This window comes from Bombina bombina, chromosome 6, assembly GCF_027579735.1.
Source record: "Bombina bombina isolate aBomBom1 chromosome 6, aBomBom1.pri, whole genome shotgun sequence".
Taxonomy (NCBI): Eukaryota; Metazoa; Chordata; class Amphibia; order Anura; family Bombinatoridae; genus Bombina; species Bombina bombina.
In genome coordinates, this window is record NC_069504.1 from 983,667,761 (window position 1) to 983,683,262 (window position 15,502).

A 15,502-nucleotide genomic window follows, 5' to 3' on the forward strand; every position below is an offset into this window, starting at 1 on the left:
ACTAGATGGCAATATTTATCTATGTTACTTCTCTTAAAAACAAATTACCAATGAAGTGTTGTTTGTTCCCATGGTTTTAAATGCTATATTAATTGTGGTACACTATTTACTTTACATAATTATTTAATATTATTAAATGCAAAATAATCCTACTGGTATTCACAACAGCAGATAATCTTGTTATTAAACAGATCAGATAAGAATCACAGTCTTCTTTTACTTTTTTTTATAATTAAGATACAATGTATACTTATGGTTGCCAGGTGTCCAATTTTTAAGTGGACAGTCCAGTATTTTAGCATTTTAGCAGACTGTCCAGTTAAGTCTATACAAAAATACTGGGCACTAAAATGTCCAGTATTTTTTAAAGTCCCCTAAGTGTCAGCTAAATGTAAAGTGCTTCCTATGCCTCTATGCATTACTAATATAGCCCAAAAATGAGTAAATCTCTGCATTTTCTAATATGTGTGTTACAAGCAACCAAGGGGGTATTAAACCTGCTGTGTGTATGTGCTCCTGGCAGTCAAGGGGATCAAATCACTACTGCGTAGTGTGTATGCATGTTACTGGCAACCAAGGGATAAAATGACTACCTAATTGTAAAAAAAATATATATGTGGGATCAAGGGTGGGCTTTTGTGGGGGACATTGTTTGACCCAAATTGCCTCCTGTGCACAATCATCTATAGGCTGTCCGGTATTTATATGAAGCACAGCTTTTCATCACAAAAATTTGATTTTAGTTTTGTATTAACTAAACGAAAATCTGAATGAATGCACAACAAAAATTAAAGAAAATGAAAAAATACTGACGAAAATCATAAGTATTTATTCGTTTACTTTTTTTTTTAGTGGTTAATACTTACCTTAGCACACTCTTCATGCTTTCCCGAGCACATTAAAGTGATGGTAAATTTGTGAAACACTAGGATTTAACAGTGCAAATAAAGGGGACTTTCAGTCATGAAGTATAAAATACTTAAAGGGACATAATACTCATATGCTAAATCACTTGAAACTGATGCAGTATAACTGTAAAAAGCTGACAGGAAAATATCACCTGAGCATCTCTATGTAAAAAAGGAAGATATTTTACCTCACAATCTCCTTAGCTCAGCAGAGTAAGTTCTGTCTAAAAAGTTATACTCAGTTACTGCCCAGCTGCAGGTAAAAAAAAAAAATGAAGAAATGAACAGCAGCATCAGCAGTGCTGAGGTCATGAACTCTTTTACTGTGATCTCATGAGATTTGACTTAACTCTCATGAGATTTCATTGCAAACTTCCCTAATCTGAATAGGGAAATAATATGAGAGTGCACGAGGCTCATCCTTTCAGCTGTCCCAGGACAGACATACTAATATGCTGCTTAGAAATCCTTTACAATGGGATGTGGCTACTGAGGAACTTTTGAGGTAAAATATCTTTCTTTTTTACATAGAGATGTTCAGGTGATATTTTCTAGTCAGCTTTTTACAGCTATACTGCATCACTTTCAAGTGTTTAAACATTTGGGTATTATGGCCCTTTAAAGGGACAGTCTACACTAAAATTGTTATTGTTTAAAAACATAGACAACGCCTTTACTACCCATTCCCCAGCTTTGCACAACCAACATTGTTATATTAATATACTTTATAACATTAAAACCTCTACATTTCTGCCTGTTTCTAAGCCACTATAGACAGCCTCTTATCACATGCTTTTGTATTTGCATTGTGTTCATGCCCGAGGAGTTTTTTAAGATTTAGCACAACACAGTACTAAATGCAAGTCAAAAGATAATAAATAAAAAGTCATGTGATCAGGGGGCTGTCAGAAGATGCTTAGATACAAGTAATCGCAGAGGTAAAAAATATTAATATAACTGTGTTGGCTATGCAAAACTGGGGAATGGGTAATAAAGGGATTATCTATCTTTTAAAACAATCACATGTAGCCACCAATCAGCAAGTGTAATCCAGGGTGCTGAACCAAAGCCACTATAGACAGCCTCTTATCACATGCTTTTGTATTTGCTTTTCACAGCAGGAGACTGCTAGTTCATGTGAACCATATAGATAACATTGTGTTCACACCCGAGGATTTATTTAAGATTTAGCACAACACAGTACTAAATGAAAATCAATAGATAATAAATAAAAAGTCATGTGATCAAGGGGCTGTCAGAAGACGCTTAGATACAAGGTAATCACAGAGGTAAAAAGTATATTAATATAACTGTGTTGGTTATGCAAAACTGGGGAATGGGTAATAAAGGGATTATCTATCTTTTAAAACAATAAAAATTCTATTGTAGACTGTCCCTTTAATGCTGAAAGTTCCTTTATTTGTCTGAAGCATTTGCCGCACTGAGCTCCCCAAGCAGCCCACGACACAACGCTATTTTTCTGTGAGGTGATCTTAGCCAATAATGTGCTATCTATCCGGCATAGCGCCAGCTGGCCTGCACGGCTATTGGCTAAGAGGTGGAAATGTTACCTCACAGCAAAATAGTGTTTTGCCAGGGGGCTGCCTGAGGTGCTCAGCACGGCAAACGCTTCAAACAAATAAATTAGCTTTCAGCATGAAGTATTTTATACTTCATAACTGAAAGTCCTCTTTTTTTGTACTACTGTTAAATCCTAGCGTTTCACAAACGCTAGGATTTACCATCACTTTAAGGAAAGTATTGTAGCTACAGATAAACTTTTCACATGTAGCTTTAAAACCTTTACATTCATTTTAACGAAAACAAATGTAAATGTTAAAAAAAAAACAAAAACAAGTATTTCAGAATACTGAATAGTGCTGCCACAGAATATTCTGGGAAACGAATTTCCCTGAATATTCGGAACAAAAAACCTGCATCCTAAACAAATTTTCCTTGGCTGCACATCGCTAATGTAGAATTCTTGTTTCTGTCTCTATTTCTTTAAGCATAAAATTCACATATTGTATGTCAATTTCAGAAACTTCAAAAGAACTTGAGTCAATTCATGAGTCTGAGTCACACTGATGACTGTTCCACATGAGGTTTTTAAAGGGAAAAGATTAATAATCACAGAACACTGAGAAACAGGATAGTATATTGTATAAAAGTGGAAAATAAATTTAAATCTTTTGTGTAATTGTATATGGACTTTTGTGTTGTTTTATAGTGTCTAGAATATCCCACCACCACAATTTATACAGCAAATTGTTTAAAAAAAAGTCTGGATAGAAACTGACACTAATGGTGTTTTCAGGTATATAACAAATGAAATGCCCTATTTCAAATGATTAAAAAATAGCACATGAAAAAAAGGAAAATATTTTACCTGAAAATGTTCTCAGTAGCAACTGCCAATCAGGACACTAGTCCCGGAACTTGCAAGGGGGCATGCACCTGGCATGTGCAGGCACAGTCATGAGATTTTACTCTTCAGTTTAAGGAAGTTTTAATATGAAATATCACAAGATTTCTGTGAAATCTCATGAGATTACATTAAAGCAAAGTGTGGCATCAGCACTGATGAAGCTGATTGGCTGTTTTTTTTTTAAAACAAATTTGCAGCTGAGAGTAGCTGAAGGATAACTGGCAACAGAGCACTTACTCTTGTGAGTTGAGTGAAATATGTAAAATATATATATTTTTTCCTTTACTTAGAAATGTTCATGTGATATTTTCTTGTCAGCTTTTTACAATCATGCTGCATTACTTTCAAGCAGGCGTCTGCATTTGGCAGCTTCTTTTCAGAGCCGGATTTATTCTTGTGAAAGTACAACAAGCTAAGATCAATGCAAATCCAGATCTTAGTGTGTTGAACTTTCGAAAAAAGTTGAATGCACACCCTACTTTCAAGTGACGAATGAAGCAGGAAGTATCCATTATATATAAGTAATGTTTTATTACACTGCTCTTAAATGGACACTGAAGTTTCAGATAAAATCATTATCCAGACAGTGCAATTATGACTGCAGTGTTTGCAACAATGTTTGTAATGTTATACATTTAGTGCTAAAGTCACATGCACACTCCCGAGCCTACCTTATTATGATCTCATGGAAAGGAGCTAAGTTTTAACAAGAATAGATAAAAATTCATAACATAAGTAAACTAGGTGGTTTTATAAAATTGTGCACTCTATCTTTTTTCACTATGTAGAAAAACGTAGCTGAGTGGTAACTACTCACAGAGCAGTTAAAGGGATACTAATGTAGAAATAAACTGTAATGATTCAGATAGGGTATACATTTACTTAATTATGTGCCCAATTGTTTTACTTATATACACATGTTCCGAGGCACCATCTCCTACTAAGCAAATGCAAAGTTCACAGTATATAAGTATACGTGTTTTGTGATTGGCTGATAGCTGTCATGTGATACAGGAGGCAGGAAATTTGAAATTTGTTAGAAAAAGATCTACTACACATTTGAAATTCAGGGTAAGTGTTATTGCATTGTCTGTATTTGTTGATTATGTAATTCTACTATATTTAAAAGGGGAGTGTACTGTAAAATCATCCATTTTATCTGTTGGAGTGTATTAAATTGTTTACAAATAGCTCTTTTATCTTTGTTTTCTCATTTGAAATAACTACTTTTGCCTGTTGTATCCCCACCTATATTGAAAAACCAGTATTGATTATATAAAAGCTATGCAAATATGAAGCTGCAGAAGAATTTACACTCCCAGTGGGGAGTGAGATATGTGTACTAAAATGTTCATTTTCAATTAAACTTGTCTTGTGCAATCAGATAGAGATAAGATAAGAAGGTCATTGTGTAGAGAGAGATAAACAAACATATAAGGAAGTCTGCTCTAGCTGCAAGTTCAGCCCATTTAAATGGGTGTGTGTTTAACTAGCAAAATAAAATATACAAAAATAAACCTAAAAGATAATTTTCTCCATACATTTATATATATTATATACAAGTTATTACACATTAAAGGTAAACAAGATTTACAGTACACTGTCCATTTAATGCTTCTTTGATCTAGTGAGTTAGCTTTGAAAACAAAAACAAAACAGGTATATACATTTAATTCTGTTCCCAAACAAATTTTTACCTAAAATGAGTTTGTCTCTGGGAAGTTCCCAACTTGGATCATAAGGTAGCTGCAATGGATCCACATATATGTATTCATGCCCATCAGAACTAACTGATTCAATAACCTTCCATCGAATTTCATAACGTGGTTTCTGTGGGTTAAATTTATGGCATAAAATACATCAATCTGTGGACAGTCAATACATTTACAAATTAAAAATTGTATTACATACTATACATTTATACTGCTTGATGTATAAGGAATATTAAACTCAAACATTGTCAAGCATGCATGTTAACAATCAGCAATTAAAGGGATAGTAAAGTCCAAATTAAACTTTCATGATTCAGATAGGACATGTCAATTTAAACAACTTTCTAATTTACTTTTATCATCAAATTTGCTGATAAAAGATAAACCTAGGTAGGCTCATATGCTAATTTCTAAGCCCTTGGAGGCTGCCTCTTATCTGAGTGCATTTGACAGTTTTTCAAAGCTAGAGAATGTTACTTCATGTGTTTATTATAAATAAAGTGCTCATGCATATGGAGTTATTTAAGAGTCAGCACTAATTGCCTGAAATGCAAGTCTGTCAAAAAATGTGAAATAAGGAGGCAGTCAGCAGAAGCTTAGATACAATGTAATTACAGAAGTAAGAAGTATATTTCTATAACAGTGTTGGTTATGCAAAACTTGGGGATGGTAAATAAAGGGATTATCTATCTTTTTAAACAATAACATTTTTGGTGTTTAATATCCATTTAAACGAGATAGAAAATGCATAAAAAAGTAAAGTTGTTTAATGTGATTTTTAGTCTTTCAGAAACATACATGTTTTAAACACAACTGCCCAACAGGTATACGCCTCCATTAACATTAGGAAGTTGTTTTATTTAGCTCAGGAACATTAGACACCTCTGTGATATTTAGTGGACCTCTAGCAATATAGACTGAAACGTGCCTGATCTTTTGAGAGTGCTAGTGAAGCTAGTGTGGTTGGTTTCAAATCAGTCATTTTTGCATATAATACTAAATGATGCTTATCTATGCATCAGAAAAGAATCACTGCATGCAAAGAATTTAAGTTCAATTAATATCACAAGCAGCATCCTGTTCTGCACCCAGCTTTAGTGTAGATCATTTGAATAAAGACATAAGGACAGAATGTATTTGTATAAAAAAAAGACTACTATAGCCATCTGGTGATGGTACTTTATGTAGTTTAAAGAACATGAAACCTCACATTTTTATTTCCTGATTCAGATAGAGCATACAATTTTAAACAACTTTCCAATTTACTTCTATTATCCAATATGCTTTGTTGTTGTGATATCCTTTGTTAAAAAGAATACTTAGATAGACTCGGGAGCTGGGAGCTAACTGCTGATTGGTGGCTGCACATATTTGCCTGTTGTTATTGGCTTACCAATGTGTCCAGCTAGCTCCCAGTTGTGCATTGCTTCTCCTTCAATAAAGGATACCAAGAGAATTAATTACCAAAAAACTAGTAAACTTTATAAAGCTTGAGCCAGTATTCTGCAAAATTTAACAACAATTAAAATAATTAAATATGGATTAAATATATGGAATCAATGCTATATGAAAAATGTCTTAAAATAATTAAAACATAGGCCTGTAACGTCATAATGCAAAGGATATTCCTTAACACCCAATATTATGTGAGTGTTTAATACCCTAAAAAGAATGGATAAAGTCATGTGGTTCCAGTCTCTTGATGAGGGTTATGTGATCAGGTTCTGCTTCTTCCAAACAACGGAGCATTCTCTCTCTTTTACCAGTACACATCTAAAACAACAAGAGCAGAAGCCCATCTCCGATTCACAGTGGTATGTTTATTAACATAAAATCCTTGCCATGGAAGAAACGCATTGGGATTTGCTCAACCAGGCTGAAGTCTAGAGCTCTCAACCAGGCTGAAGTCTAGAGCTCTCAACCAGGCTGAAGTCTAGAGCTCTCAACCAGGCTGAAGTCTAGAGCTCTCAACCAGGCTGAAGTCTAGAGCTCTCAACCAGGCTGAAGTCTAGCACTCTCAACCAGGCTGAAGTCTAGAGCTCTCAACCAGGCTGAAGTCTAGAGCTCTCAACCAGGCTGAAGTCTAGAGCTCTCAACCAGGCTGAAGTCTAGAGCTCTCAACCAGGCTGAAGTCTAGAGCTCTCAACCAGGCTGAAGTCTAGAGCTCCAGATTGTTACTTTCTCGGCAACAGCCGACTTGATCACAGGGACGGTGTGGCTCTTTATATCAACTCACGAGGAGAACACTTTCCACTGATACCGTTACCAGCCCTGACTATCGCTTGATATGCTTGAAATATTTATGTCTGAAGTAAGTGCAATTGGCAGCAGAGATTTTATGTTAATAAATATACCACTGTGAATTGGAGGTGTGCTTTTGTGCTTGTTCTTATACCAAGAGAATTAAGCAAAACTGGTAATATAAGTAAATTGGAAAGTTGTTTAAAATTGTATACGCTATCTGAATCATGAAAGAAAAATGTTGGGTTAAAGGGACAGTCTAGTCAAAATTAAACTTTCAGGATTCAGATAGGGCATGTAATTTTAAACAACTTTCCAATTTACTTTTATCATCAAATTTGCATTGTTCTCTTGGTGTTCTTAGTTGAAAGCAAAACCTAGGTAGGCTCGCTCATATGCTAATTTCTAAGCCCTTGAAGACTGCCTCTTATCTGAATGCATTTGACAGTTTCTCACAGCTAGAGGGCGTAAGTTCATATGTGCCATATAGATAACATTGTGCTCACGCCCGTGGAGTAACTTATGAGAGGGAACTGATTGGCTCAAATGCAAATCTGTCAAAAGAACTGAAATAAGAGGGCAGTCTGCGGAGGCTTAGATACAAGGTAATCACAGAGGTAAAAAGTATATTAATAACTGTATTTGTTATGCAAATCTGGGGAATGGGTAATAAAGGGATTATCTATTTTTTTAAACAATAAAAATTCTGGAGTAGACTGTCCCTTTAAGCATAACTAAACATTTTCTATAAAATTCTCAAGATTTGTACAGCCCCTTCAAGTGTTCAGGCTACAGATTTTGACCCTTTATCTAAAAGTTGGTAAACAGTAAACATTTTATCTAGAAGTCTACATATGTGACTGATAATATGTTTTCTGTCCAAGGTAACAAAATATAAACCTTTATGAGAAAGGGCATTGCTACTTGTATAAGAAAATGATGTCACTACACGTAAATCAAAAATATATAAATTATAAGTAATTATTAGCAAACAGAATCAGAGAGCACTATATGATATATTTCATTTATTTACTGAATCACAGGGCTCGGAGAAACAAGTTGAAATTCCCTGTGTAGTGTTGCAGAAACATATTTTGATAGAAAGATAACCACTAGGATAGTATACTCTGCCAAGTCTCTTGTTTATAAAAAAACCTAGTGTTAATAAATCTTGATCTTTATTGTGTTTGTCTTACCATGTCCTCTTCCCTCCATTCTGTAAATTACTTTCACAAAATACATATGTAACTCATAAGCAGACAATTTTGGTATTATTAAAAGATTTTCTAGCAATGGATAATTCCTTATAAATGAATTTAAATAATTAAAATAAATCAACATTATATATATATATATATATATACAGGGAGTGCAGAATTATTAGGCAAGTTGTATTTTTGAGGATTAATTTTATTTATTTATTTATTATTTTTTATTTTATTATTGAACAACAACCATGTTCTCAATGAACCCAAAAAACTCATTAATATCAAAGCTGAATAGTTTTGGAAGTAGTTTTTAGTTTGTTTTTAGTTATAGCTATTTTAGGGGGATATCTGTGTGTGCAGGTGACTATTACTGTGCATAATTATTAGGCAACTTAACAAAAACAAATATATACCCATTTCAATTATTTATTTTTACCAGTGAAACCAATATAACATCTCAACATTCACAAATATACATTTCTGACATTCAAAAACAAAACAAAAACAAATCAGTGACCAATATAGCCACCTTTCTTTGCAAGGACACTCAAAAGCCTGCCATCCATGGATTCTGTCAGTGTTTTGATCTGTTCACCATCAATATTGCGTGCAGCAGCAACCACAGCGTCCCAGACACTGTTCAGAGAGGTGTACTGTTTTCCCTCCTTGTAAATCTCACATTTGATGATGGACCACAGGTTCTCAATGGGGTTCAGATCAGGTGAACAAGGAGGCCATGTCATTAGATTTTCTTCTTTTATACCCTTTCTTGCCAGCCACGCTGTAGAGTACTTGGACGCGTGTGATGGAGCATTGTCCTGCATGAAAATCATGTTTTTCTTGAAGGATGCAGACTTCTTCCTGTACCACTGCTTGAAGAAGGTGTCTTCCAGAAACTGGCAGTAGGACTGGGAGTTGAGCTTGACTCCATCCTCAACCCGAAAAGGCCCCACAAGCTCATCTTTGATGATACCAGCCCAAACCAGTACTCCACCTCCACCTTGCTGGCGTCTGAGTCGGACTGGAGCTCTCTGCCCTTTACCAATCCAGCCACGGCCCATCCATCTGGCCCATCAAGACTCACTCTCATTTCATCAGTCCATAAAACCTTAGAAAAATCAGTCTTGAGATATTTCTTGGCCCAGTCTTGACGTTTCAGCTTGTGTGTCTTGTTCAGTGGTGGTCGTCTTTCAGCCTTTCTTACCTTGGCCATGTCTCTGAGTATTGCACACCTTGTGCTTTTGGGCACTCCAGTGATGTTGCAGCTCTGAAATATGGCCAAACTGGTGGCAAGTGGCATCTTGGCAGCTGCACGCTTGACTTTTCTCAGTTCATGGGCAGTTATTTTGCGCCTTGGTTTTTCCACACGCTTCTTGCAACCCTGTTGACTATTTTGAATGAAACGCTTGATTGTTCGATGATCACGCTTCAGAAGCTTTGCAATTTTAAGAGTGCTGCATCCCTCTGCAAGATATCTCACTATTTTTGACTTTTCTGAGCCTGTCAAGTCCTTCTTTTGACCCATTTTGCCAAAGGAAAGGAAGTTGCCTAATAATTATGCACACCTGATATAGGGTGTTGATGTCATTAGACCACACCCCTTCTCATTACAGAGATGCACATCACCTAATATGCTTAATTGGTAGAAGGCTTTCGACCCTATACAGCTTGGAGTAAGACAACATGCATAAAGAGGATGATGTGGTCAAAATACTCATTTGCCTAATAATTCTGCCCTCCCTGTATATATTTATTTTGCTTGGTTTTTCTGTAAAGACCCAACTCTTGTGCAAACAGGATCACATATTCTCATTTGTGCAAACCCAACATGAAACTATGAGTATTTCGCATTCTAATGTTCTGCACATAGCAGAATAGGTTCTGTTTATTCATAATTACATATTTCTATATATCTAATGGTATTTTGGTACAATATATATCTATACCTTTATATATAGATGATTATATATATATATATATATATATAGGAATATCTATTTTAAAATACATAGAACATATTCCGCTATGTGCAGAACCTTGGAATGTGAAATATTTACAGTACATACATAATTAAAACCTTTATTAAAAATGAATATTGAATAAATAAGCTTTTACATGTTTTTATCTACTTAACGGCAAAGGGCTCCATTGCACATATATATATATATATATATATATATATATATATCTCAAAAGAGAGAGAACAGCACTCCTGAGATAGAACAAAAGCTAGAATAACTTCCATGCCTGATCGTTTCAACTCAGGGTGCACGAGTTCTGTGGCCAAAGGGGTGCGTTAGCTACGCGTGCTTTTTTTCTCCCGCACCTTTTAAATACCGCTGGTATTTAGAGTTCACAGAAGGGCTGCGTTAGGCTCCAAAAAGGGAGCGTATAGCATAATTTATCGCCACTGCAACTCTCAATACCAGCGGTGCTTACGGACGCGGCCAGCTTCAAAAACGTGCTCGTGTACGATTCCCCCATAGGAAACAATGGGGCAGTTTGAGCTGAAAAAAAAACCTAACACCTGCAAAAAAGCAGCGTTCAGCTCCTAATGCAGCCCCATTGTTTCCCATGGGGAAACACTTCCTAAGTCTGCACCTAACAACCTAACATGAACCCCGAGTCTAAACACCCCTAACCTTACACTTATTAACCCCTAATCTGCCGACCCCGCTATCGCTGACCCCTGCATTATATTATTAACCCCTAATCTGCCGCTCCGGACACCGCCGCCACCTACGTTATCCCTATGTAACCATAATCTGCTGCCCCTAACACCGCCGACCCCTATATTATATTTATTAACCCCTAATCTGCCGCCCTCAACGTCGCCGCCACCTTACCTACACATATTAACCCCTAATCTGCCGACCGGAACTCCCCGCCACTATAATAAAGTTATTAACCCCTAATCCGCCTCACTCCCGCCTCACAAACCCTATAATAAATAGTATTTACCCCTAATCTGCCCTCCCTAACATCACCGACACCTAACTTCAAGTATTAACCCCTAATCTGCCGACCGGACCTCACCGCTACTCTATTAAATTTATTAACCCTTAAAGCTAAGTCTAACCCTAATCCTAACACCCCCTAATTTAAATATAATTTTTATCTAACGAAATAATTTATTTCTTATTAAATAAATTATTCCTATTTAAAGCTAAATACTTTCCTGTAAAATAAACCCTAATATAGCTACAATATAAATAATAATTATATTGTAGCTATTTTAGGATTAATATTTATTTTACAGGCAACTTTGTATTTTTTTTAACCAGGTACAATAGCTATTAAATAGTTAATAACTATTTAATAGCTACCTTGTTAAAATAATTACAAAATTACCTGTAAAATAAATCTTAACCTAAGTTACAATTAAACCTAACACTACACTATCAATAAATTAATGAAATAAAATACCTACAATTATCTACAATTAAACCTAACACTACACTATCAATAAATTAATTACATACAAATACCTACAAATAAATACAATTAAATAAACTAACTAAGTTACAAAAAATAAAAAAAGAACTAAGTTACAAAAAATAAAAAAATAATTTAAAAACATTAGAAAAAGATTACAACAATTTTAAGCTAACTAATTACACCTACTCTAAGTCCCCTGCCCTATTCTAAAATACAAATAGAAAAGCTCTTTTACCTTACCAGCCCTTAAAAGGGCCTTTTGCGGGGCATGCCCCAAAGAATTCTGCTCTTTTGCCTGTAAAAAAAAACATACAATACCCCCCCATCAACATTACAACCCACCACCCACATACCCCTAATCTAACCCAACCCCCCCTTAAATAAACCTAACACTAAGCCCCTGAAGATCTCCTACCTTATCTTCACCACGCCGGGTATCACCGATCCGTCCAGAGGAGCCTCCGAAGTCTTCATCCAAGCCCAAGCGGGGGCTGAAGAAGTCCATCATCGGGCTGAAAAGGTCCATCATCGAGCTGAAGAGATCCATCATCCGACTGAAGAGGTCCATCATCCGACTGAAGAGGTCCATTATTGGGCTGAAGAGATCTATCATCCGGCTGAAGTCTTCTATCAAGCGGTATCTTCAATCTTCTTTCTTCTGGATCCATCTTCATCCCGCCGACGTGGAACATCAGCCAATCGGAATTAAGGTAAGAAAATTCTGATTGGCTGATGGAATCAGCCAATCAGATTCAAGTTCAATCCGTTTGGCTGATCCAATCAGCCAATCAGATTGAGCTCGCATTCTATTGGCTGATCGGAGCAGCCAATAGAATGCAAGCTCAATCTGATTGGCTGATTCCATCAGCCAATCAGAATTTTGCTACCTTAATTCCGATTGGCTGATAGAATCCTATCAGCCAATCGGAATTCGAGGGACGCCATCTTGGATGACGTCATTTAAAGGAACCGTCATTCGTCGTCTAGTCGTCGGTGAAGAAGGATGTTCCGCGTCGGCGGGATGAAGATGGATGCGGAAGAAAGAAGATTGAAGATGCCGCTTAATAGAAGACTTCAGCCGGATGATGGATCTCTTCAGCCCGATGATGGACCTCTTCAGCCGGAATATGAATCTCTTCAGCCGGATGATGGACCTCTTCAGCCAGATGATGGACCTCTTCAGCCGGATGATGGACCTCTTCAGCCCGATGATAGACCTCTTCAGCCCGATGATGGACTTCTTCAGCCCCCGCTTGGGCTTGGATGAAGACTTCGGAGGCTCCTCTGGACGGATCGGTGATACCCGGCGTGGTGAAGATAAGGTAGGGAGATCTTCAGGGGCTTAGTGTTAGGTTTATTTAAGGGGGGTTTGGGTTAGATTAGGGGTATGTGGGTGGTGGGTTGTAATGTTGGGGGGGTATTGTATGGTTTTTTTTTACAGGCAAAAGAGCAGAATTCTTTGGGGCATGCCCGGCAAAAGGCCCTTTTAAGGGCTGGTAAGGTAAAAGAGCTTTTCTATTTTTATTTTAGAATATTTGTTATTTTATTAGGGGGCTTAGAGTAGGTGTAATTAGCTTAAAATTGTTGTAATCTTTTTCTAATGTTTGTAAATTATTTTTTATTTTTTGCAACTTAGTTCTTTTTTTATTTTTTGTACTTTAGTTAGTTTATTTAATTGTATTTATTTGTAGGTATTTGTATGTAATTAATTTATTGATAGTGTAGTGTTAGGTTTAATTGTAGATAATTGTAGGTATTTTATTTAATTAATTTATTGATAGTGTAGTGTTAGGTTTAATTGTAACTTATGTTAGGATTTATTTTACAGGTAATTTTGTAATTATTTTAACTAGGTAGCTATTAAATAGTTATTAACTATTTAATAGCTATTGTACCTGGTTAAAATAAATACAAAGTTGCCTGTAAAATAAATATTAATCCTAAAATAGCTACAATATAATTATTATTTATATTGTAGCTATATTAGGGTTTATTTTACAGGTAAGTATTTAGCTTTAAATAGGAATAATTTATTTAATAAGAGTTAATATATTTCGTTAGATTTAAATTATATTTAATTTAGGGGGGGTGTTAGTGTTAGGGTTAGACTTAGCTTTAGGGGTTAATACATTTAATAGAGTAGCGGTGAGGTCCGATCGGCAGATTAGGGGTTAATACTTGAAGTTAGGTGTCGGTGATGTTAGGGAGGGCAGATTAGGGGTTAATACTATTTATTATAGGGTTATTGAGGCGGATTAGGGGTTAATAACTTTATTATAGTAGCGGTGAGGTCCGGTCGGCAGATTAGGGGTTAATAAATGTAGATAGGTAGCGGCGACGTTGGGGGGGCAGATTAGGGGTTAATAAATATAATATAGGGGTCGGCGGTGTTAGGGGCAGCATATTAGTGGTACATAGGGATAACGTAGGTTACGGCGGTGTGCGGTTGGCAGATTAGGAATTAAAAAAAATTATTAGAGTGGCAGCGATGTGGGGGGCCTCGGTTTAAGGGTACATAGGTAGTTTATGGGTGTTAGTGTACTTTAGAGCACTGTAGTTAAGAGCTTTATGAACCGGCGTTAGCCCAGAAAGCTCTTAACTCCTGGCTTTTCTCTGCGGCTGGAGTCTTGTCGTTAGAGTTCTAAAGCTCACTTCAGCCAAGACTCTAAATACCGGCGTTAGAAAGATCCCATTGAAAAGATAGGATACGCAAGTGGCGCAAGGGGATCTGCGGTATGGAAAAGTAGCGGCTGGAAAGTGAGCGTTAGACCCTTTCCTGACTGACTCTAAATACCAGCGGGCGGCCAAAACCAGCGTTTTGACGGCTAACGCAGAACTCTAAATCTAGGCGATTGCCTTTTCACAAAGAAAAAATATCCTGTGGCATATCAATCTGACCCTGTCCAATGGCAGTCCAGCGCCAAAATACCAGGCAATTCTTCTCTGAACAAGAGAAACAACAACCCTAGACGATCATGTTGGCCTTCTGTGGTCCTCGTCAGTGAGGTGCAGTTCTATCTATCTATCTATCTATCTATCTATCTATCTATCTATCTATCTACAGGGAGTGCAGAATTATTAGGCAAGTTGTATTTTTGAGGATTAATTTTATTATTGAACAACAACCATGTTCTCAATGAACCCAAAAAACTAATTAATATCAAAGCTGAATAGTTTTGGAAGTAGTTTTTAGTTTGTTTTTAGTTATAGCTATTTTAGGGGGATATCTGTGTGTGCAGGTGACTATTACTGTGCATAATTATTAGGAAACTTAACAAAAAACAAATATATACCCATTTCAATTATTTATTTTTACCAGTGAAACCAATATAACATCTCAACATTCACAAATATACATTTCTGACATTCAAAAACAAAACAAAAACAAATCAGTGACCAATATAGCCACCTTTCTTTGCAAGGACACTCAAAAGCCTGCTTTTGATGATGGACCACAGGTTCTCAATGGGGTTCAGATCAGGTGAACAAGGAGGCCATGTCATTAGATTTTCTTCTTTTATATCCTTTCTTGCCAGCCATGCTGTGGAGTACTTGGACGCGTGTGAT

At 36.3% G+C, this 15,502-nt stretch overlaps 1 protein-coding gene across 1 annotated transcript in view; it reads right to left on the reverse strand.

The window, feature by feature from the left end:
* The window catches only part of PDGFRB (platelet derived growth factor receptor beta), a 247,002-nt gene that overhangs the window by 74,091 nt on the left and 157,409 nt on the right, over positions 1 to 15,502 (reverse strand). The window contains exon 12 of the mRNA XM_053718652.1: positions 5,034 to 5,166. Coding sequence (XP_053574627.1) covers positions 5,034 to 5,166 — 133 coding nt within the window. The remainder of the gene's footprint in view (positions 1 to 5,033; positions 5,167 to 15,502) is intronic.